General features: G+C 47.5%; 1 protein-coding gene across 2 annotated transcripts; it reads left to right on the forward strand.

The window, feature by feature from the left end:
* The first annotated feature begins 1,591 nt into the window (after nucleotides 1-1,591).
* LOC144127595 (uncharacterized) lies at nucleotides 1,592-15,633 on the forward strand. 2 transcript variants are annotated; one of them, XM_077660577.1, is made up of 3 exons: nucleotides 1,592-2,541; nucleotides 11,808-11,944; nucleotides 15,076-15,633. In XM_077660577.1, exons 1-3 carry the CDS (start codon nucleotides 2,137-2,139, stop codon nucleotides 15,443-15,445), a joined length of 912 nt encoding a protein of 303 aa, XP_077516703.1. In that variant the 5' UTR covers nucleotides 1,592-2,136; the 3' UTR covers nucleotides 15,446-15,633. The 2 variants fall into 2 exon arrangements, with proteins under 2 accessions (XP_077516703.1, XP_077516704.1); XM_077660578.1 differs by lacking the exon at nucleotides 1,592-2,541 and adding an exon at nucleotides 4,048-4,413 and having other exon boundaries at nucleotides 15,076-15,630.
* Nucleotides 15,634-23,076: the final 7,443 nt, after the last annotated feature.

The following is a 23,076-nucleotide window of genomic DNA, read 5'->3' on the forward strand; positions in this document are numbered from 1 at the left end:
CCATAATTTACAGGTGATATATATATATATATATATATATATATATATATATATATATATATATATATATATATATATATATATATATATATATATATATATATATATATATCATCAGCCTTATTACACCCACTGCAGGGCAAAGGCCTCTCCCATGTCTCTCCAAGTAACCCTGTCCTTTGACAGCTGCATCCAGCCTTTGCCTGCAAACTTCTTAATCTCATCCACCCACCTAACCTTCTGCCGCCCCCTGCTACGCTTACTTTCTCTTGAAATCCACTCCGTTACCCTTAAGGACCAGCGGTTATCTTGCCTTCGCATTACGTGCCCTGCCCAAGCCCATTTCTTCTTCTCCTGATTTCGACTAGGATGTCATTAACCGGTGTTTGTTCCCTATATATATATATATATATATATATATATATATATATATATATATATATATATATATATATATATATATATATATATATATATATATATATATATATATATATATATATATATATATATATATATATATGGCACACTCGATGGCACACTCGAAAAAGGCTGGTCCTCCAGCCGAAACGTCGTGAATTAAATCCTGTTATGTTTCTTCAATTTTTGGCGATTTTATATATATATATATATATATATATATATATATATATATATATATATATATATATATATATATATATATATATATATATATATATATATATATATATATATATATATATATATATATATATATATATATATATATATATATATAATGCCCAGCGGTCATCGTCTCATGAATTATCTTTCTTGGTTATGTTACTTTGGCACCATTTGGCACCATGCAATAAGTAGTACTGAAGGCAGCCAGTCGGACATAAAACTATTAGTATCGGTACTGGCAGTGATGGGCTCTCTCGACCCCACCAAATGGCCCTGATCGATGCTGAGGGCGACCTCTTGGTCTCTTACGCTCTTACTGTGACCCGGACATGTAGCTCAGGATCAGGGCTTGACGGCAAAGTCTCCCACTTTTGTGAGCCTTCAAGCTTCTGGAGTTTTTTTGGTGATGGGTCTGCGGGGCAGTCTCGAAAGATCTGTTCCATCATGGCTTTCTGGTCACATGTTGAGCAATCAGGTTCGAATTCGTCTGGGTTGATGTAGTGCACTCTGAGCGGGTTGCGACGGACATAAATTTTAAGCGCTCGCATGTCTGTTTTTTGAGGTCTTGAAATCCAGCACTGGCCTCCTGTGGGCCCTTTGTCCGCTCAGCGAAAAAGCGGCGGTTTGTCTTGCTCTTGTTGTTGGTCTACCCACACTGGGGGATCAGCCGATGGCACATACCCACACTGGGGGATCAGCCGGCTTTATTTGATCGTCATTAAAGTCTTCTTCTCTTTCTGATATATGAATGAACGGTTTTTGGGTAAGCTGAGGAAAATGCCGATATTAGTATTCATTATGGTGCCCCAAGTGAAGACACGTAACTAAATGTAGGAACCAAAAACGTAGAAACGTAAGCGCATACATACTGCTGGTACCATACATACCATGGTATACATACTGCTGGTACCACTTGGACGTATGTGCACAGCGCTGACGACGACAATGATGTCGTAGTGCCATCGCTGGTCAGTTGCCGCATCTCACTGGGCAATCAATAGGACGATGTCTGCGCGCTTAACCTCGCGCCGATTGGCTCTGGCCTACGCATAGGGCGCGAAATATGAGCGTGTCCACGCACGCCCTTCATGCAACACACGGCACGCACTGGGATCACACTGCTGATGGTCTACACCCTCGGTGGACCGCCAAGCTTGAGACCATAACCGCTGGGGTCTTCGGCGGAGGTCACTGCGTCACTCCAGTGTGCGTCGCCTCAGCGGCTCGAGAAGCTCTGTCGCAGCCGTCAGTCGCTTTCATTTGGACGAGGCCGGGTGCGCTGCCTCTGACGCGACACTCCACTGCTCCGATCACTGACAGGTATCGGCCGTGCTTTGCTGATAATCACCAAATAGCCCTGCTTTATTTTGTGAGGAAGCGATCAACGCGCAGTCGTACCGTCATTGCTGAGTACATGATTCTGGCCCTGCTCGCCGCCACCAAGCGTATATCATCCATCCGTCGACCAAGGGTACCTTCCTGGCTGAGATGTCTCCGACCTGCCACCGGTGCCCTTGTGTAGTTGGCAACGGCTACGCAGGCAACAGTCATGGCAGCGACTCGAGCAGTGGCCGTTTGGCAGTCTGCCCATTCGCCATGAAGAACTATTTGAGCCTCGGCACCGCAGACCGCGGTCGCAACCCCGAGCCGACAGCATATCGTCGTCGTCGCAAGCAACATTCCCAGGAACAGCTCTTTGCTAGCGGTGCCGAGGAAGCCGCCGTGAAGAGGGTGCTGAACGCCCAGCGCCAGCGGATCCGCCGCCTCGATGAGACGTACCGGGCAGCCGAGAGGGCGCGCAACGCGCAACGCCAACGACGCCTCAGGGCCAACGACGAGTACCGTGCGAGCGAGGTGTTCAGGAACCGCCTTCGCAGGCTGCGCAAATCACAGGTGAGCACAGATCGAAAGTATGGGTTCACGGCGTAATCAGCCCTAGCTGTGCGCACTTGCAAGCGCTGCGCCTAAAACCCTCCCGAGTCAGAAGAGGAAGCTGTTCCAACCTTTGTGTCATTCTTCCATCATGTCCACACGTTTTACGCCGCATCATGCCACGGTATAATTTCTCACTTCGAAGCATATATAGTTCGCGTGATCTTCAAAGAGCCCATCGCCATGCATAAAGGATGCCCGTAAATTTAGGCGCATTTCATAGCGTGTCGAAGATGAAGCACCTTTCCCTGCTACTGCCTTGTACGGATATTAGTGATGAATGAACTGATAATTTTCATGCGCTTATGCTGCAGCCTGGCTATGAGCCACTGCCTATAGAGAAGGTCACCTGGGGTTTTGGACATCTCTCTCGTAAACACGGGTGTTCTTGCATTTCGTCCCCATTGACTGGCCGCGGGAACGTATCAGCGAAGTCATCCTCAGCCGCTGGCGTTACCAAGTACGGAACCGGGTCTCGAGTAACGTCGAACGGGTTGATGGTCGCTGCTTCCTGCGACAAAATCGAAGGAGTGAATGGTGCCGCACGGAGTATATAGGTTTACGGTATACCACAACGCTATGCTGGGCTGTACGGACTACAAGATATGAAGTTGTGAGATTCTAGCCGTGACGTTCCCAGAGTTTCCATACGCCGACGTCTTAACTTGCCGCCACAAAGGACATCGGAAGGAAAATAATTCCCAAATGAATGCTCGATAATCTTTTAGCACAGACGTCTTCTCAGCTTTATGGCTTAGCACGCCTTTTGCCTGCTGTGTACGGAATTATTCAACGCAATGACGTAACCCCGTGGAGTGTCGTGCGGCAATACTGTTATTTCGGCGTTAAACTCTTAAAATTTTCTTTTTATCGTCGAGTGCGCCGTTGGCGTCGCATGAAGACCCGCAAAGCTCTTCAAAGCCGACGTTTGGGGTGCCGGTGATTGCCATCAAAACCACAGCGTAACATGGTGTGCAAGCGAAGTAAAAGTACTTTTTCCCCAATTGTGCGCGCACCCTGTTTCTTACTACTACAAGGCATGTGTACACTAAACCTCTGCGTGAATGAGCTCTCTGATTATTCTTCCAGTCACGCTGCCGAAGTCGCAAGAACTGCAGGCACAACTGAACAAATTGTGTCCACAGCTTTTTCTTTTCCTTTTTTTAAACAAGGTGTCCATATCTATGCATATCTCACATCGCTGCAACTTGCAAGGCCAGAAAAATCAAATTCTCAAGGTCTCATATCGATAAGGTCTATAGGATAAGATTAGGCGATACACGAGCGATTTGTTGCTGAAATTACATCCGCAGTTGTGCATAACTTGGCGTGCCCAAACATGAGCATGTCTGATATCGCTGAAAAGTACCCGAGGAGAAATATCGGCTGATATCGGTTTTATATCGCTACGACAAATCTAGACAAGCCAGAGACAAGCCAGAGATTTGAATCCAACAACGGGAGCGGGAACACGAGCTCTAGTTAGCACCGGCGCGGCGGCAGATGGCCCCTAGCGGCGGTTGAAGTGCTACTGGCTTGCATCGTTCCAGACCCCTACAAACAATGGTCCGGCCGCGCAAGAGAAAAGTGGGTGGTTCCAGCGGCAGTGCAGTGTCGACCAAATGCAGTAGAGCGAGAGAGCGGCGTGAAAAAGATAGGCTTCGGAAACGGGCTAAACGTGCCGAGCAACGCGCGCAGCGAGCGCAACCGACGGAAGAAGACATACAGGATCGGGAACGTCGCAAGCGAGAAAGAAAGCGGGAGAGAGAAAGGCTTCGGCAACGAGCGAAGCACGCGAAAGCTGGAGACACCGCCCCACTGACGGAAGAAAAGGTATGCCATCCAGAAAGCCGTAATTGGCAAAGCGAGAGCTGCAGCTAATTTTTTTAGTTGATTGGTGGCGTTGTCGATGACTCCGGTGCTGTCAAAACCAGCTCATGTTTCTTGTTTTTCATCCAGTTCCGCCACAGTGCTGCTTTCAGCTTCGCATCTGCAGATGTCATATTTTTGTGGTAGCAGTCTTTCTGAGAACTTGTTCGTCCATGAGGGACACTTAACGCATGATGAACTAATCATTGAGCCTATTCTTTTTCGTTTCATTTTATTGCCTTAAAGACCCCTTTCGAAATATTACATGAGGGGTGGGTTACATATCATCGATAGAAAAAAAAATTGTTTTGGGGGAAAGGAAATGGCGCAGTATCTCTGTCACATATCGGCTGAGACCTGAACCGCGCGTAATGGAGGCTAAAGGAGGGAGCGAAAGGAGAAAGAAGAAAGAGGTGCCGTAGTGGAGGGCTCCGGAATATTTTCGACCACCTGGGGATCTTTAACGTGTACGACATCGCACAGCACACGGGCGCCTTGGAGTTTCGCCTCCGTCGAAACGCGGCCGCCGCGGTCGGGTTCGAACCCTGGAACTGATCATAGGTGAAGATTAGAATTTTTAAATGTGAGGAGGAACACAGGTCGCAAACGTCGATGGGCAGGTGTTGAAAGCAATGACGTGGAGAAGGCCGTTCTAGATTATAGCTGTTTGGGGAGAAAGTGGGCCAGCAAACGTAGCGGTTCTGGTGAGCAACATGAAGTGGATGCGGTTGGATATGACTGAGGGTGGTGCTAGGACGATTAATCGAGCTGTGAAATATCTTATGGAACAGGCAAAGAGCTAGCTATATGACGACGAGTGCTTAGGCTCAAAAGTTCCGACTGAAGTTTTAATGCTGTTACTCTGGTAATGAAAGAGTAGTCGGAGTGAATGAATCTTACAGCACGATCTTGCAAAGCCTCAAGGGTGTTAGCTAGATAAGTTTGATGTGGATGCAAGATAGCAGACGCACATTCTAGCTATAGACCGGATGAGCGACTTATAGGCGATTAGTTTCACGAGCGGTGGTGCATGACGTAGATTACGTTTCAGAAATCCAGGAGATCGGTTTGCCAATGATATGACGTTAGTGATATGAGTGCGCCAGGAAAGATCACTTCCAAGTTGTTTATAAGATTGTGCAAGCTCGATCGCAGAATTGAGGACAGCGTATAGTTAAAAACGAGGGGCTGTTGGCGGCGGTGGAAGGAGACAAGTATGAATTGGTTAGCATTTAGCTTCATGAGCCATTGATCGAACCAGCGATGAACGTTAAGATCATTTTGAAGAGCTGCTTGATGGGATACGATAGTTATTGTGCGATAGATGACGCAATCATCGGCAAACATGCGAACGGCTTGTTCTTTTGGCCGCCGTGCATAGTGCCCAAGCGTTGATGTGGGCATCTTAATTCAAAAGAAAGCGTACGACAAGGGCTTGAATTACAGACCCATCAGCTTACTCTGTGTTATTTGCGTACAAAATATTTACTAAGGAATTTTCTAATGTAGTCAGGACTTTAGACTTCAATGTACCAAAGGATCAGGAAGGATTTCATAAAGGCTACTCAACAATAAACCACATTCACATTGTCCATCAGGTAATAGAGTAAAACGCAGAATATAGCCAGCCCCTATATATAGCCTTCATAGATTACAAGAAAGCATTTTACTCAGTATAAACCTCAGCTGTCATGCAGGCACTACGTAATCAGGGTGTAGATGAGCCTAATGTAAAAATAACGGCTGCGCAGCTACCACAATGCACCATAGAGTCAGCAATAAAATTCCAATAAGGAAGGGCGTCAGGCAGCTAGACACGATCTCCCCATTGCCATCCACCGCCTTTTTACAGGAGGTTTTCAGAGGCTTGGATTGGGAACGGTTGGGGATAAGAGGTAATAGAGAATACCTTAGTAATCTGCGATTCGCTGATGATATTGCCTTGCTGAGCCACTCAGGAGATGAATTACAAAGCATGATCAATGACTTCGACAAGCAGAGCAGAACGGTGGGTCTAAAAATTAGTATACAGAAAACCAAGGTAATGTTCAGCAGTCGCTCAAGGGGACAGCAGTTTACTGTTGATTGCGAGGTGCTGGAAGCGGTAAGGGAATGCGTATACTTAGAGCAGGTACTGACCGCAGATCCGGATCACGAGAGCGAAGTCACTAGAATAAGACTGGCGTGGAGTGCATTTGGCCGGTTCTCTCTGGTCATGAATGGCAGTTTACCAATATCCCCCAAGAGAGACTTATAAAACAGCTGCATTTTACCGGTACTCACCTATGGGGCAGAAATTTAGTGGTTAAAGAATTGGATTCAACTTAGATCCAGGACAACGCAACGAGTTATGGGAAGGAAAATGACAGGTGTAACGTTAAGAGACAGGAAGAGGGCAGAGTGGGCCAGGGAACTAACGCGGGTTAATGACATCCTAGTCGAAATCAAGAGGAAGAAATGGGATTGGGGCAAGGCATGTAATGCGAAGGCAAGATAACCGCTGGTCCATATAGGCAATGGACTGGATTGCAAGAGAAAGCAAGCGTAGCAGGGGGCGGCAGAAAGTTAGGTGGGCGGATGAGGTTAATAAGTTTGCGGGGATAGGGTGGCCACAACTGGCTAAGAACAGGGTTAATTGGAAGGACATGGGAGAGGGATTTGCCCTGCAGTGGTCTTAGTCAGGCTGATGATGATGATGATGATGATGATGACGACGGCTTAAGGCGCTCGTCTACTAAGCCGAAATATCCAGGTTCGACAGTAACACTTGTTGCGGGGCTAGTTGGTGCAAAGTTCTATGTACAAACGTTAGCGCAAAATAGCGTTAGCGCGTTGTATTGACCACCTTTCTTGTGATTGTCTCTTATTTTGCGCTAACGTTTGTATCCAGGTTCGAACTCGACCGCAGCTACCGAGTTTCGGTAGAGGCGAAACTCAAAAGGCGCCCGTGTGCTGTGCGATGTTAGTGCACTTTAAAGATCACCAGATGGTGGAAATTATTCCCCAGGTGGTCTAAATTAGCTGAACGACGTGCACGACGAGCTGAACAGCAACACCAAAGAGAGCGCCAACGAGACTCAACCGATCCAGTGGACACAGCGAGGCGGCAAGACGAAGCAGAGCAGCAAAGACAGAGAGTAGATGAGTACGATAGAAGACGACTCCCCTCTCCACATAAGTACCGCGGGTAAGCGGCGAAGACATTGAAACCTTGCTAAAATGGAAGCGGAAACAGACGAAGAGCGCGAAAGGAAAGGCCAATGATGATGTTGCCGGAGGAACCTGCAGTACGCAGTGGTGTACAAGTGGCTTCAGACACCGCTGAATAGAGGCAACGGCGACACGCAACGCAACGAGCTGCTCGGGCGGCTTATCGGAAGGCTAAGGAAAACTGTGAGAACGTTTTGGTGCAACTCGAATTTTCAAGCTTATGTAAAGCTAAACAAAGATAAAGATTTGCGCACACAGCTGATTCAGCAGATTGAGATCGGATTCGTTGAGTGCTGATGCACCACATGCACAGCGTTTTATTAAGGCGTACAATTTTATTCCAGCACAAAGTTCATCTATATCTAACTCTTTTTCGTACAGTGGTTCTGGTTCTTCGTCCATGTCCAAGGTTCATATGCCATCGATGACGTTTTTGCTCGATGGGGTGTGTTCCTTAAGTGTGTTCCAGCATGGCTGTGAGGTCAGTGAAGTGGCCAGACATACTTGAAATCGTCGCTGGTGTTCTTGCTATCGTACGCCAGGTCGATACATGTGTTGCAACTCGTCAAGATGGAATTGGTTCTCGTTCACTCGCTCTTGGAGCAGCGGCGAGAACTTCTTGCAGACTATGACGTTATGGTTGAAGTTTCCTAGTGCCATTAGTTGGTCTGATTGGAATCTGAACGGAAGTTCCCTTGTAGCCATGTCGGCCGCAACAGCCTCCAACGTGCTGGGTGTGATGTTTGTGCATACCACTACAGTTCCGTTTTGGAGGCATACCGCACGGATTTTGCTGCAAGCATGAACTTGTTGCATGCTTGGGGGAACTAGCCCAAACCGCCATGGTGCGCAGCTTGCTTTCAATCCGGTGGGCAGGTTGTAAAGATGTCACAAGGTCACTTGGCCTTATAACACGGTGGGCCAATTGCCACCTGCCACCGTGGGCACATTGTTATGACATTACAAGTTCACGGGACTTCTCTCGACCAATAATCAATTTGATGCCCACCTGCCACAGGTTGTTCACAATCCGATGGGCCGCTTGCCACCTGTCGCGGTGGTAAGGTTGCGGACCTCACAATTTCAAGTTTTTGAACGAGCTTGTGAACGACCAGTGAGACGTGAGGCAATTTCTACTGCGCTTTGCGTGGCGCGGTTTGCTGAAAAATGGAAAAAATTCCTTCTCTGTCACGGAGCAATGGGAACCTGTATCCGCCAATCCCCCAAGGTTCATCGCCGCTAAACGCCACCAGTGAAGTGTTTTCCTTAGGATTCCATTCATGCAGGTCAGCCGCTTGCTATACACAAGCGCACATTGTTGGATCTGGTGCTTCGAGGGACCTTTGTAACGTGGAGTGTCTGAATTTAGTCGCACACTTTAGTTATCACAAGCCTGTTACGCGTGTTGTGTGACCAATATTTAATAGGGCTTGTTGAAATCGGTGAACACGGACCTGGGAAGAATTCCTAGAAGGCCAACGTGAAGGTGGATGAGTCATCAAGACAGACAGACAGAAAAACTTTATTGAGCAAGTGAGTTTTAGACCCAGCTGGGTCCCTGGGCCACTGCGCGGTCCCGCACTGCATCAAGTATAGGTCATGCCGGGACATGACGTCGGCAGCCCGAGTCACCACAGCAAGCTGCGATGTCGGGTCTGCAGACATGAGCAGGACCTCCCAGTCCTCCCAGCTCGATATGGCGTGCTGTCTCTGCGGGGGAGGGTCAGCAGGGCAGCCGAAAAGGATACGGGAGAGTGTGGCGTGGGGGTCACCGCATAGGGAGCATGCAGGGGGTGTGCCGCTATAGTGGGATAAAAGCTGAGGGGATGACAGAGAGCGGGTCTGGAGGCGTCAAGAGGATCTGTTGGGAGTGCGTAAGAGAGGGGTGGGGGGGAGGGTAAGTCCGACGGTCCAAACGGGGTATTTGCGTGAGCTCCGCAAAAGTGTGCGCCCGCTCCCTCGAGAATCCTGGATCGAGACTGTCCTGAGCCCGGAAAATCAAACCTCGGGCCATTTTATCGGCAGCCTCATTTCCAGGGTTCCCAGAGTGAGCCGGCACCCACTGAAGCTCTACCCTGCGCGGTAAATTTTGGGTAGGGGTGTTCAACAATTGCCAGGCAGGGGCGTGAATCCTGCCCCTGGCAAAGTTGGACAGAGCCGTTTTGGAGGCGTCCGAATGTGCAAGGCCTAGGGCGTCAAGAAGCATCATCAAGAGTCATCAAGAAGCAACGATACGGCGAGAACTGGCGGCGGCGGCGGCGTCAAGTGGAAGGGTCTGCCCTCGGGTCGCCGGACGGAGCGTGATGCTCTTGCAAGGTCAAGTGGTGAATGTAAATGAAAGACGGCTGCGGCCTCGACAGAGGTCTCGTGTTTGTTGTTCATTCAGATCCTGGGAGATGGCGTGAAATTCCTTTCCCACGGAGGCAACGAACAGGAGACTTGCCGCTGTGGCGAAATCGACGCAAGTGTTCGATCATGACTCAGTCTTTACCTCTCGTTATCGAGCGAGCTGCGAGAGAGATCAGCACCGCCCCCTGCCGTGGGAGGTGCCAGCTGATTGGACATCGTTCACCGAACATTATTCCCCTGCCAGAGATCTAGGGAATACGAAGTGTATTTAACACGCTGCTGGTCTGTTAACGAGACACTCCTGTCTCGACTGTAAAAAAACTGGCAGTGGCTTAGCTCGGCTATGCCAGGATATACGTAGCGAGAGGTACGTTTCACTTGTTGAGCTTGTTGTGGTCGCTGTGTGTTTAGCAATGAGAAACATATAGGCTCCATCTCGGCGGCTATGCGCCGTCCATTACGCTCGGCAGTTTGGCATCTCCGTTTAGCACGGCGTTCCTCTCTCTGTTCTGGCGTCTCCGCTGCACTCTTCGCCTTCTTACGCTCATTCTCTCTTTGTTGTGTAGTCAAGTGCAAGGCGACAACCTCAGGATCGGAAGAGTTAACCTTCTCTTGTCTATACCGCCGTTTAGCAGCGGCTGGACTCTCCTTCTCTGCACCCACGTCAAACGTTGTGATACAGCCGCCCATTACATCTCCGCCTTTTATACGCAATGCTGCGCACGCTACGCGCGGTTCGTGTGATAGAGCGGCGTGCAGCGATTCGGCGACGAAGAACGCGGCGCACCTGTGGGGTCTCTGCGCACAACTGCTCATCCACGTGACGTCACGCGCGGCTCCGGCGGAGCGGGCGCGCGACCGCGGAGACGGCGAAGCGCACGCCGCACCTGCTGCTCCTCTCCGGTTGCCGCGGTAACGGCGCATGCGCACAGCTTGCCTCTCCCGACCACCACGAAATGCTCGAGTGGTAGCCCAGTCTACCTCTCACTACAATAGGTAAAAATACACCCAACGTACATTTTCCTTCACAACGGAGTTCGACACCGTCCGTCGGAGCCGGGACCTGCGGGGCTGAAGTAGTCGACAACCCAAGGGCCCCTCGTCTCCAACAGGCTGTAGGATTTGCTCTGGCCGCGTGGCTGCGTATATAGTATGTGCAGCTGAGCCTGCAGCCCGTCGGCTGTTGCCACTTCCCTTTGCAAGCTACTTCAAGGAACCACGAATTTTTTTGCAAGTATCACGCGAGTGTCGAACAAATGGTCGTGCAGAGCTATGCGACAGAGCGGAGTGGCGATACAGGTTACGAACTGCATGCGTGCACTTTGTGTGCACTGCACGCACATTTTATCGCCCGTTGCAAGTCGAAAAAACGACGCAAACGTGTCAAAAGTAGAACAAATATTTTGTAGTTTGGTCGTCACGAGAGATTTTTTTGTATTGTACTTTGCTGTAGTACTGTTGTTTTTTTTTTCTGTACTTTCTGTAGTCTGTAGTTCTGTCGTATTTTTGTGTAGTAAGTACAGAAACTTCGGTTGTTACTACAAGTTTCTGGTTTAAAACATTACGGAAAATCTGTTGGGACGACATAAACTTTTCTGTTGTGTTTTTCAACTGGGTTTCACCGCTTCATTTCATCATAAGGCGCCGTACAACTGAATGTTCGACGCTCACGCGATACTATTGAAAACCAGGCTGGCTTCACTTCAGAAAAAGAGTAATGAATGTTAATCTTCGTTTCTTGGTACACCAAGGCTTGACACACAATTGTTAATTTTCGTTTTCCGTCTGCTGTTCGCCAGAACGGCTGTAATCGAGGCAGAGTCCGGTACGGGACCTTCGAGGAACTCAGCTGGCTGCAGGAGGCTTTCAGCGAGGAAGAATGGAATTCTCTCAAGCGTCTGTGGCCTCCGGACACAAAACGGACCAGAAGCTGCTGGTAAGAACAGGCCTAGGCCTCGTAAGTAGAGAACGAAATACTAAAGACCGCTTTGTGGGTCTCCTTGGACGACTCAAGTCGACGTCTGCTTCTCGGTGAAAAAAAAGGGCAGGAGTTTGGGAGAGTGGGAGTGAGGGAATGGCACATAGCACGGGTGGCAGAGTTCGACGAAGCATAGAATATCTTTAGGACAGTCTATAATTTTAACTGCCTTCTGGTCCACGCTTGCCACTAACATTGCATATACAGTGTGTTTCATCTAACACTTTACACAATATTTAAAAATAGGCTTTTTGAGTTAGAAGAGCGCTTTTTTCGGCAAATCATTATCAGCGGTGTAGTACATCGGTATACAGCTAAAACATGCTAAGAGGCTGATTAGCTAATTTTGAATAGTTAGATTCCTAAATATTACAATCAGGCTCCTCAATTATTCAGAGGCGTGTAGCTAGCCCTAAGTAATGTCCATATAAGTTTTTACAGTTTCGAAAACGCGGTTACCCTCGACGCTGTGGCCCAACAAATTTTGGCTACATCGCGCCAAAAAAACATGCACTTTCGAGAAGCTTGCAGGCAAAGCAGCCTCTCCAGTGCACGTAACTCGTCGAAATAGCCAAAACTTGTTGGGCCACAGGGCCGAGGGTAAGAGGGTTTTCGCAATTCTAAAAACTGATATGAATATTACTTACGGTGGGCTACACGCCTCTCAATAAGGAGCATAACAGTAATAGTTTAAAATTTAACTATTCAGTATTAGTTAACAAGCCTGCAAGTTAGCAGATCTTATAGCTAAATACTGATGTACTATACCGCTCACAATGCTAAACCGAAAAAAGCGCTCTTCTTTTTAAAATTGTGTAAAGTCTTAGGTGAAACACCCTGTGCTTTACATTCGTTTCGGTCAGGTCGTACGACCTTCCTTCAAGAATTAACGGTGGTGGCGGCCCCACATGCAGCAGCAATTAGCTACGGTGCCTTGACAAGCGTCTCCGTTTATGGTGCGACGGCAGCAGCAGGCCAAATGTTTTCACGCCTAGAAAAAACGGGAGGGAGATGCAGTAACACGATTAAAATAACACCTCGCCTTCACCTCCACTCGAGAAGAGATGATTTGAATGCAGCGTCAGTGTTTCTTGTACGAAATGTCGGGTGGTGTTCGCAAGAATGCCATCTTAGCCACGACTGGCTTTATACTAGCTGGGCGACCTGTTCATGCCGCTGCCTCCTTCGGAAGCGCCCGTCCCGAGAAAGATCACTTCATTGATCACGGATATTTTCGAAGGACAAATTTTAAATCCACTTTTGTGGTCCATCTACTTTTTTGTGAATGTATGAAACGAATGTTATAGTCATTCGAGAATACTTTATAAAACGAGCTAAGCAGTAGGAGACACCCATGGTCACATTTTCGTTCCATGGACTCAGACTGCTGTTTTTGAAATTCACTTTCGAGCTTCTTATGTGCATTTCAAGATCTAGTCTCTTCCTATCCGTGCGCACATGCTTGGATACGAGCACACTAACGAAAGTTTGAACATGAAGTTCGTATTCAGAAAAGAAATAATTCATGCTGGAGAAGCTCTTGACGCGCAGGCTTTATTACAGGCATTGCCTTCAAGACGTGAACAGTCTTAGTGCAGATATACGTACACTCGGTAATAATAATTAAAAAAAAAACGTGATGCGGCACGGCTAGAGTTTCTGTCTCTGTAGCTTCAAGACTTTCCCGTAATGGTCTTCCTTCAAATTAAGACTGCAAATATTACCCCAATAATTTTAAATACGCGAAATTTTGCCCGGTCCCTTAAAGTGTTATAAGTGCACAATAACAACCACCAGTGGCCAGTCAGGAAGCTCACCTCAATTTGAACAAAGTGTTAACGTTTTGATCGCGCTTTTCTGTCATGACTCGTAGTTATCGTCATTTATTAGTACTTACTTTTACCTTGCCAAAAGATCCTACGGGGCCAGAGCTTTCGAACGACAGTCACATAAAGCTTGTGAAAAGAAACTGCCTTCTCTAAGCGAGTCCTAGTCTTCCCGAGTGTAACGCAGCAGCAAAAAAATCTTGTGGGATTGTTTAATTACATTGCACGGTAAAACCTCAAGTTCGATCAAGAGTTAGAAGGGCGCATTTACAGCAGCACACAGCCTGTCACACGGGAATAACGCGCGCTCCGCATACCAAAATCGACCAAACGCCGGTAAACATGGGCGCAAAGGGGTGCCAGTATAGCAGCATCAGAGCGGTGAAGTGGGGAATGGTAATATCATTGTCACACGGGCATAACCCATCCTGACTGAAGATCCGAGTGCGCTCGACATGCAACGCTGCAACGTCCCCATTCGGCCCCGATCGACGAGTTAGTGTGCTAAATGACAGACGGTGCAGCATACACATGTAGTGCTACACGCGGCGACAAACAAATGGATTTGTAATCAAACAGAAGTTAACAAAAGCACTTCTGATCAAAAATCACGTGGATTTGATTTTTGATCAGAAGCTTAACACCGTCTATATATGGGCCCATGCACGTGCCACTCGACTACTGCCCAGGTATCTATAGGCTAGAATAGTTGAAGTTTAACACAATTTTGAAAAGCAAGCAGCATGGAGTAAAACGAAAAGTGGATTTTTTTTAAAATTTTATAGTGTATGTAGAATACCTTTCTGAACGTTGTTTCTTTAGGTAGCATGCAGCCTTTTGCCGGGATCGAAAAGCTCGATTGTTGCTCCAGGAACTGGCTTGGAGTCCAGTAGGATCGTGCTCGATTGCGGCTGAACAGGACTTGTAGCAAAGCTGGATATGCATAGAGTCGGTCATGCTAGACTCGACCACGATCGAATGTGCCCGTGCGACACCGGTACACAGTCGCCTCGGTGGCAGTGGAGCGAACTGAACTAAAGAAGGAAAACAAATCCGGCACGCTGGAGCACCTGCTGATGAGCACGTCGCTCTCTGTAAAGCCGGTCGTGTTCTTAGCCCGAACGATCATTGCTAGCTCAGCCTCTGTTGACAAGCGCGTCAACCTCAGAGACCACCAGGAGTAGGTATACCGCTCTGAACACGCGAATACCAGGCGCTAACTGTTGAATACGGCATCCTAGTCGTTTGCCCTCACTTCCGCAGCTATGGCAACAGTGCGCCCTCCAGCGGTTACAGTTGGCGCACCTGGCTTCCGGGTGCAGCGGCTGCATTGCGATCGATTCCGACACCGCCATCCAGCACAAGCCAGGACAACCCGCTTGTTGTCCCCTTCTGCTGGCCTCCAGTGCCCGCAGACGAGCCTCGGTGCTGGGTGTTGGTCTCCGTGCCGCACAGTGCTCTGACTGCTGCCTCCACCATGACGCTCTCAGAGCTCCTCTCAAGCAACGACAAGGCGCTGTGCGCCTTGCCCGACGGTCACCTGGTGTCAGCGAATGGAGCGCAGCTAAAATCTTGGCTTCCTGCTATGACGTGTGAACGAAACGCACGGGTGCTTGATGCGCCCTTCCAGTAGAAACTGTAGAATTTCAACTGCGCCCAGTTGATTTCGTTGTCAGTTTCTTCTTGCTCTCTCACGAACTCGCTTCAGAGTAACTGGTCCTCAGTGCTAGCTCTTCCACTGGTGACCAATACATAAAACATGCCACCACGATTGAAGAGAGCATATACAGGAAATTGATTTTTTTCCTCGTTGACTGTACTCTAATATGAAACGGTGCTAGACAACATTGTAATCCTGGTAACCCTTACTACAGGTGCACACTTTCAAAATTTGTGCACCGTCATTTTTAAAGTTACAGCGAACCGTAAACTTTTCACCCGCTACGCTGTACCTTTCAGCTTAGCGTAGGTTATATTGTCACGTAGTGGTGACGGCAGTCGAACCAGCGATGAAGACGGACAAAAGGTCTTCTAAAAGAAAACTTTATTGGGGCTGACTTGCACCCAAAATTGACTGAATCACTCGGCGGCGGCGAAGCGACAAGCGTGATCGGCGGTCGTCGAACAGAATGCCCGCCGCTGTCGGCCGTGCTCAATTTAAAGCTGATAGCGAACTTTCGAGATAAAGCGTGCAAAGTTACTAGAACATTCCGGAACAACGTAGAATCAGCGCTGCCAGGCTGCGATCAATCGAGATAAATCTAGTCGCGTCTTGCGTCGCAAACAATGCGATAATGTTGTGTGGCGGCAGATTTAAAGAATTAACACTGCAAATGTTCCCGGCGATATAATAAAATAAGCATTACGCTGTAATCCTTTTTTTACGGTCAACAGTGAGTGATTTACCCCAGGTGGAGCTGTAACCTTCATATTTTACCACCCGCGACAGCTCTCGTGCCGATATATGTTCCGCATTCGTCGTCGTGATCCCACACAGCGTTTAACACTAAATACACAGAATGAATTGAAGAAATTCCACGTAAATTTGTCACAATGACAGCGCGTCACATCACTACCAGGCGTCCCAGCTCACCCCCGCGTATGGTGCCTCAATGCCAGCGCCCGGGTGGAGACTTCAGCGGCGCCGCCATATTGAATCACACGGGATCAGCGGTGCTAGCGTTTGTTCATGCCCCCGCGCGACCGCTAGTGCCGCGGTGCGGCCACTCCTGGCATTACGCAAATCTCTCCAATAAGGAGCTTGCACGAACGCTGGCGACGCTATGCACTCTCGTAGTCCGCCATATTTTCGTCCTAGGCAGCACCCGACGCCGTGCAACCAGATTTCAGTGGCGCGTAGGGGTGCGCCACCCCTACGTGTGTTGAAGATGCCAGCAGTTTCCTAAGGGACGCGAGAGGCTGGTGGCCGTGGAGGAAAAAAAAAAAAAAACAACCTTCTTATGGCGCGGGGTCGCCGAGCAGTTCATAAGTTACTGTGAACGAAGCTTCTCAGTTCGTAAGTTACATATTCTCGAAAACTCGCTTTCTGTATGAGTTATATGCCATCTTCCGATATAACTTCGCCTCTCCTCAGGATCTGTAACTTTTAACCAGCTTTTATAAAGTACCTTTTCTCAACACCGGGATTAGAGAATGGCACATCCTTCATTCCTGAACGGCCTGATCGTTGCTTCACGGAACATTGGTGCTGTCGCGGACACAGCAGCTGTGACTGCGTGTCCTGTTTTAGTTCATAATACGCTAAACAGCGTAGCTGTAAAGTATGCTGCTTAGCAGTGCTTTATTGCAATCTAGGCCTAAGAGACAGCTCCCACAATGTGGACACTACGCCATACTAGGCTCCTGTCACGCAATTTCGCCCCGGACAGTAAGGGAGTGGGTCTTCTGGAATTTACTTACTGGAATTTTACAAGCACCTGTGCCTTTTATAGTGTATTTCAATCTGTAGAGCCCAATTCCTCGTAACCCTTATTATGAGTAAATCGTAAATTTCAGGTCTGAACGTTCCGAAGCGACATGTCGGCTAAAATCGAAAGCCATGAACCCGAACCCGAACCGAACCGGAAAAAAATCGTGTTCGACACCCTAATACTGGGACAGAGTACAGATTAAAGTAGTTGTGATGGAGGTGCATGTTATTACCTTCATTTTTTCGTTTCCGCCAATTTGTTATTCTGCACCTGCGCAAGTGTTCTGTGACAATTATTTTGGGATGCCTTTCAACTTTCGGATCTTTTACATTACCGCTTGGTTCATAACTGTCGTCGCAGTTAATCTCGACGTCAAGGCCGACACTCTTGCGAAGCCTGCCGTGGTGGCTCAGTGGTTACGGTGCTCGGCTGCTGACCCAAAAGACGCGGGTTCGATCCCGGCCGGGGCGGTCGATGGAGGCGAAATTCTAGAGGCCCGTGTACTGTGCGATGACAGTGCACGGTAAACAACCCCAGGTGGTCGAAATTTCCGGAGCCCTTCACTACGGCGTCCCTCATAGCCTGAGTCGCTTTGGGACACCCATAAATCACACACACACGCACACACACACACACACACGCGCACACGCGCACGCACACACACGCGCACACACACACACGCGCACACGCGCACGCACACACACGCGCACACGCGCACGCACACACACGCGCACGCACACACACGCGCACACACACGCGCACACACGCACGCGCACACGCACGCGCACACACAGTAGTAGGCAATATAACTTCGGTGACAGTTACAACTGTATTATTGCTCGTTGTATGCGGAGATATGAAACCAAATCCGGTTCCAAACGACGCGCAAACCCTGCAGATCATTTCAGAAAGCCAAATTGAAAAATAAATTGTCTTTTTCGGGAAAGGAAATGGCGCAATGTGAGACAGGCGTCATTTCCTTTTCTTAACACCAACTTTCATTTTCCTTCCCATACGGTGCGATTGGGGTGTCCACCGAGATATACGAGACAGGCGTAATTTCCTTTCCTTAAAACCAATTTTCTTTGAAGCCTAACACGCTCTTTCAGTGGTCATGTGCAACGCCAAGGAAATCGTGCGCCACTGGATGGGGGAACCCACTACCTAAGTAGGCACCACGAAACAAACAGAAATCTTTGCCGCAGTTTTTTTTTTAGATAAATGTAAATTTGGAGCACCTTTGTTTGAGGCCAATATTTTACAGCTTTAAGAGACATGGAAAAATATACGACGGCTTTCTTGCACGTGTTCGCAATGATTAGCATACATTTTTGTTACATCACCAGGCAAGCCTTGCAATAAACTTGCGTCTCTTCATAGAACTGGCCCTGTCGCTCTGCCAACCTCTACCGCGATTTACAGAACTGCTCTCTCTCTCTCTCTCTCTCTCTCTTTAAGCATGCGCTTGCTTCAACGGCTCTTTGACGGCTGTGGTTGTATGGATTGTCGAAAAAACAAGTGATCAGTTTTTAACGTTAAAACAAAATTTTCACCTTTTTTCTCCCCCCGTTTCACTAAGCTGAAAGGAGTGAAAGACAGAAAAGCGAATTAAGCTTCTTAAATTTTGGTCGTGAAAACGAGTAAGCGGGTTGATGAACGTTCGTGAATCAGACCGCGGGCGCTTCTTGACGCAATCTTTTTCGTCCCTTCAAAGACAGGAGAGCTCAGCGCTTACCAAAATGCAAGAACCTGCTGTTCTCCGGAATGCCCGAGGTGCCGGAAAGCGTCTGCTGTCCTCGTCGAATCCTGTGTCCACCAACCGGCCTACTTTCAACAGCCACGGGTTGATCGCAAAGAAGTCAATATTTCCGGCGGAAGCTAGTACGTCCCGCCGCTGGTCGCCCCAGGCCCCTCTGTGCACAGTGAAACCTGCTCTAGACACTGAGTTAGGACCGTGTCGTGTTATAGTTTTGTTCTCCATTTACCATCCACCTCACCAAGTGACCTTGCTTGTCTGTTGCTGTACAATTTGCTTTGTAATATACCTTTCTGATCGCTACAAAGCGCTATGTCATTTTTTTCACTGCACCCGCAGTGCTGACCTTTCGGCTTGAGCATCCGCTTCACACCTGGGAGGTGCAGGGTTCGATTGCCAGTGCCGCCGGGCACCCACCAGTTTTCCAACTGGTGCAAGATTTCGCCTCACGTGGTGCTCGGCTTGTCTGGGATGAAATGTTTAGTATATGGGTCACTCACTCCATCATCCTCACCATCCCTACTACATTCACTGCAGGGCAAAGGCCTCTCCCGTATATCCATTTAACCCGGTCCTGTGCCATCTGCGGCCACCCTATCCCCGCAAACTTCTCAATCTCATCCGCCCACCTATACTTTCTGTCGCCCGCCCCCTGCTACGCTTGAATGCCTTATCTTGGAATCCACTCCGTTACCTTTAAAGGAGAACAGTTATCTTGCCCTCACATTACATGCCCTGCCCAAGCCCATTTCTTCCTCTTGATTTCGAGTAGGATGTCATTAACCCGCGTTTGTTCCCTCACCCACTCTGCCCGCTTCCGGTCTCTTAACGTTACACCTATCATTTTTCTTTCCATGGCTCGCTGCGTTGTCCTTAATTCAATTCCTTTATTTTACCATATACATGGAAGGAGCTACTGGGCAAAAAGCTGCTCAAGGCAGCTTGACTGGGCCCAAGAGACCACAAGGTAAGGCAGCGTGAAGTTCACTCAATGTACATTGCAAATACAGGAGAGACACTACTTGAAATTTCAGTATGGGGCGCAGAATTTCAATATAATGTCGAAAAATCAATATAGGAAAACATGTTGCATACATGAAAACGACAAACAAGTAAAAATAGTTTATACACGATTAAAAAGGAACAGTAACATCAAACACAACAAAATCAATGTCTTAAGTAATAACATGCAAGGCAGTGTTTAAGTGTTGATCTCATAATATATTAAGGAATTGCTGCCTCAACTGATTTATCGTAGGCTTGGTATGAAATATGTATGTGTTTAGAACTGAAGGGAGATTGTTTTAGTGATTGATGTTTATAATTAGTACCAAAGCGCGGAACGTACCAGTCATTAGTGCTTCTGGTAGAAACGATATGTTCGTGACGCTCTAGTGATGCGGTTGAAATGAGAAATTCATGAAATGGGCTATTTGAAGAATAAAACGTACGTAAAACCCTGAAGTCGTACGAAGAAGTCAAGCGAATTAATTTGTAGGTTGTAAACAAGTGGCCAGTGTGTGAGAGGTATGGGTGATTTCCGATGTAGCGGATGATTCTTTTCTTATTTCTAAGAATTTTATGCTTGTTTGTAGCTGTTGTGGTGGCCCAGACAAGACTGCAATAATTGATGTGGGACGCAAATAATGCGTGATAGAGCTGGAGTTGTATTTGCGTCGGTAGGAACGTTCGGCAGCGTGAGATCGCCCCAGCGGTTGTGGAAATTTTTTTGCATATGTTCTCAACATGTAAGTCCCAGTTCAAGTTACTATTAAACATGACTCCAAGTATATTATGCAATTCTACGATTTCAATATTCTGGGCTTCATAAGCTATTGGGTGATGAACCTGAAATGTTTTATTTTTTGCTCTGAAAACAATGATTTTGGTTTTAGATGGACTAAGTTTCAATCCGTTGGATTGTGTTCATAAGGACAATTTTAAAAGAAAGTTTTCACATTGTTTTATTAACATACCTGCATCTGGCCCTGGCATCAGTATTGAGCAATCATCGGCGTATATGGTAAACTTTACTGATTTGTCAATGAGGACAATATCATTGATAAAAACATTAAACAAACCTAAGCTGAACCCGTTTCGCTAGCCTCCATGTTTCTGTCCCATAGGTGAGTACCGATAAAGTACAGCTGTTGTACACTTTTCTCTTGGGGGATATTGGTAAACTGCCATTCATGATCTGAGAGAACCTGCCATATGCGCTCCACCCCATTCTAATTATTCTTGTTATTTCTTCTTGCGTCACCCTTAAGGGCCATCGGTTATCTCGCCTTCACTTCACACGCCCTGCCCAAGCCCATTTGTTTCTCCTGATTTCGACAGTTGACTAGGAAGTTATTAGTCGACTAGGAAGTTGTATAATGCTAGCCTCTTGCCGAGGCTGTTTCAGGGTTAGAACATATTATACAAGGACAGAAAGTGACAGAAAGACTATTTACACTTAACTAATTAGTTCTAGATGGCACAGTGGAGCAATAGAACACAATGGAAACAATGGAAGAAATGAAGCAAGACTGCAATCAGAATACATGTCCCACGAGATTTGCAGGGAGCCAAAGGTAACAAATTCAGAACATTCTGTAGTCAGGGGCCAGTGGATAGCTGGGAAAGAAAATTATTCAGGTACGGGCACTTAACCACATCATCATGTAAGTCATTCCAGTCACGGACCGCTTGGGGGAAAAATAGTGCTTAAACGCACGTTAGGTACTTGAGCGTATCACTAGCCCGTGAAAGAGAGAGTTAGTTGGAGAGACATGAAAGAGGCATCTGCCCTGCAGTAGGAGTAGTTGGGCTGATGATGATGACCCACGTTTGTTCCCTGACTTTCTCTACCCCCTTCCTCTCTGTTAACATTACACCTATTATTTTATTTGTTTTATTTTATTTTGGAACACTGCCAGCCGCCTTTTAGCAGCCAAAGCAGAAGTGGACGGAGTACAGATGGCATATACAAACATGCGCATGAGTGGTTTACATCGAGCTGTGTTGAGAAACAGGTACAACAGATTACATCAGCAGCACACACGTGTCCAGCATTCTTGGACAAAGATTTTGAAAATTAGAAAATTGTAAGACACTCTTATGGAAATATTGAAGGTAATGGTTCATTATTATGATATGTAGCAAAATATTCCTTTTAATGTGTTTCCAGCGATCGCATCGAATAATTAAGAATGCCATAGAAAGCCAATGGGGTACGCTTTTGACGATAGCAAAAATGCGCATAGGAAAAAAATATACAAGACTGCCGTCGGGTGATCTGCGGTTTTATTGGTTATTATAGTGAAATCTTGCTGTGAAAAAATTGTGTTCATAAACGATTTCCCGCTCAAAAACGCTTTTCCCAGAACAGCTGGATATGGGTAGTCGGTGGGCGGCTTGAATATCTATGTCAGAAAGCTGAGGAAGCTCAAGATCATCAGCTAGTCGGTTCAGTTTAGCCAGCAAGCTTTCTTTGATCTGCCAAGGCAGTTCACGTATTTCTAGGTTCAGTCGTTTACTGCACTGGTCGAGATCATTAATATGTTGTTTTTTTAGGGCTTTCCTTCTCTGCGGGTCCCGACTTGCTGCCACAGCAATCTTCCGCACAAGTTCCGGAGTCGCACCTTCCAACCATGACAAAGTTTGAGCGTGGCCCGAGTGGAGCTTTCAGTTTCCGCGATGGAACTACGCTGACTGAGGCACCGTGAAATAGGTTCGTCGACCCTCAAACCTGCGCTGCGTCAGCTTGTACGGTAATGAAACTGCGAGATCTCTCCGTGGAATAGAAATCGATAGCCATATACATTCGTCGCCCTCCAAACTTAACCCGCTCACTCCACATCCGTACTTATATACTGGCGGTGGTCATTTAACGTTCACTTAATTTTCGCCCCGCTCTTCCCATATGCTTTCAATTCAGGAGACCTCCTAATTAAAGAAATACGATTTAGCCGACATCATTTAGATTAGCTTTTCTTTCCTGGAAGAACCCCTGACGTACAGTAATCGTGGAACATCGATTGCTCCAGTTCAAAGGTTGCATACTTTAGCAGCCCCCCGCTGTGCCTCAGTGGC

This window comes from Amblyomma americanum, chromosome 4 (assembly GCF_052857255.1).
Source record: "Amblyomma americanum isolate KBUSLIRL-KWMA chromosome 4, ASM5285725v1, whole genome shotgun sequence".
Lineage (NCBI taxonomy): Eukaryota > Metazoa > Arthropoda > Arachnida > Ixodida > Ixodidae > Amblyomma > Amblyomma americanum.

Bases quoted from the DNA above. Each gene is read 5' to 3' on its own strand.
- LOC144127595 (XM_077660577.1), top strand. From the start codon at position 2,137: ATGTCTCCGACCTGCCACCGGTGCCCTTGTGTAGTTGGCAACGGCTAC. The intron at 2,542-11,807 runs GTGAGCACAGAT...GCTGTTCGCCAG, and splicing joins GCAGGCTGCGCAAATCACAG to AACGGCTGTAATCGAGGCAG. The intron at 11,945-15,075 runs GTAAGAACAGGC...TCACTTCCGCAG, and splicing joins AAACGGACCAGAAGCTGCTG to CTATGGCAACAGTGCGCCCT.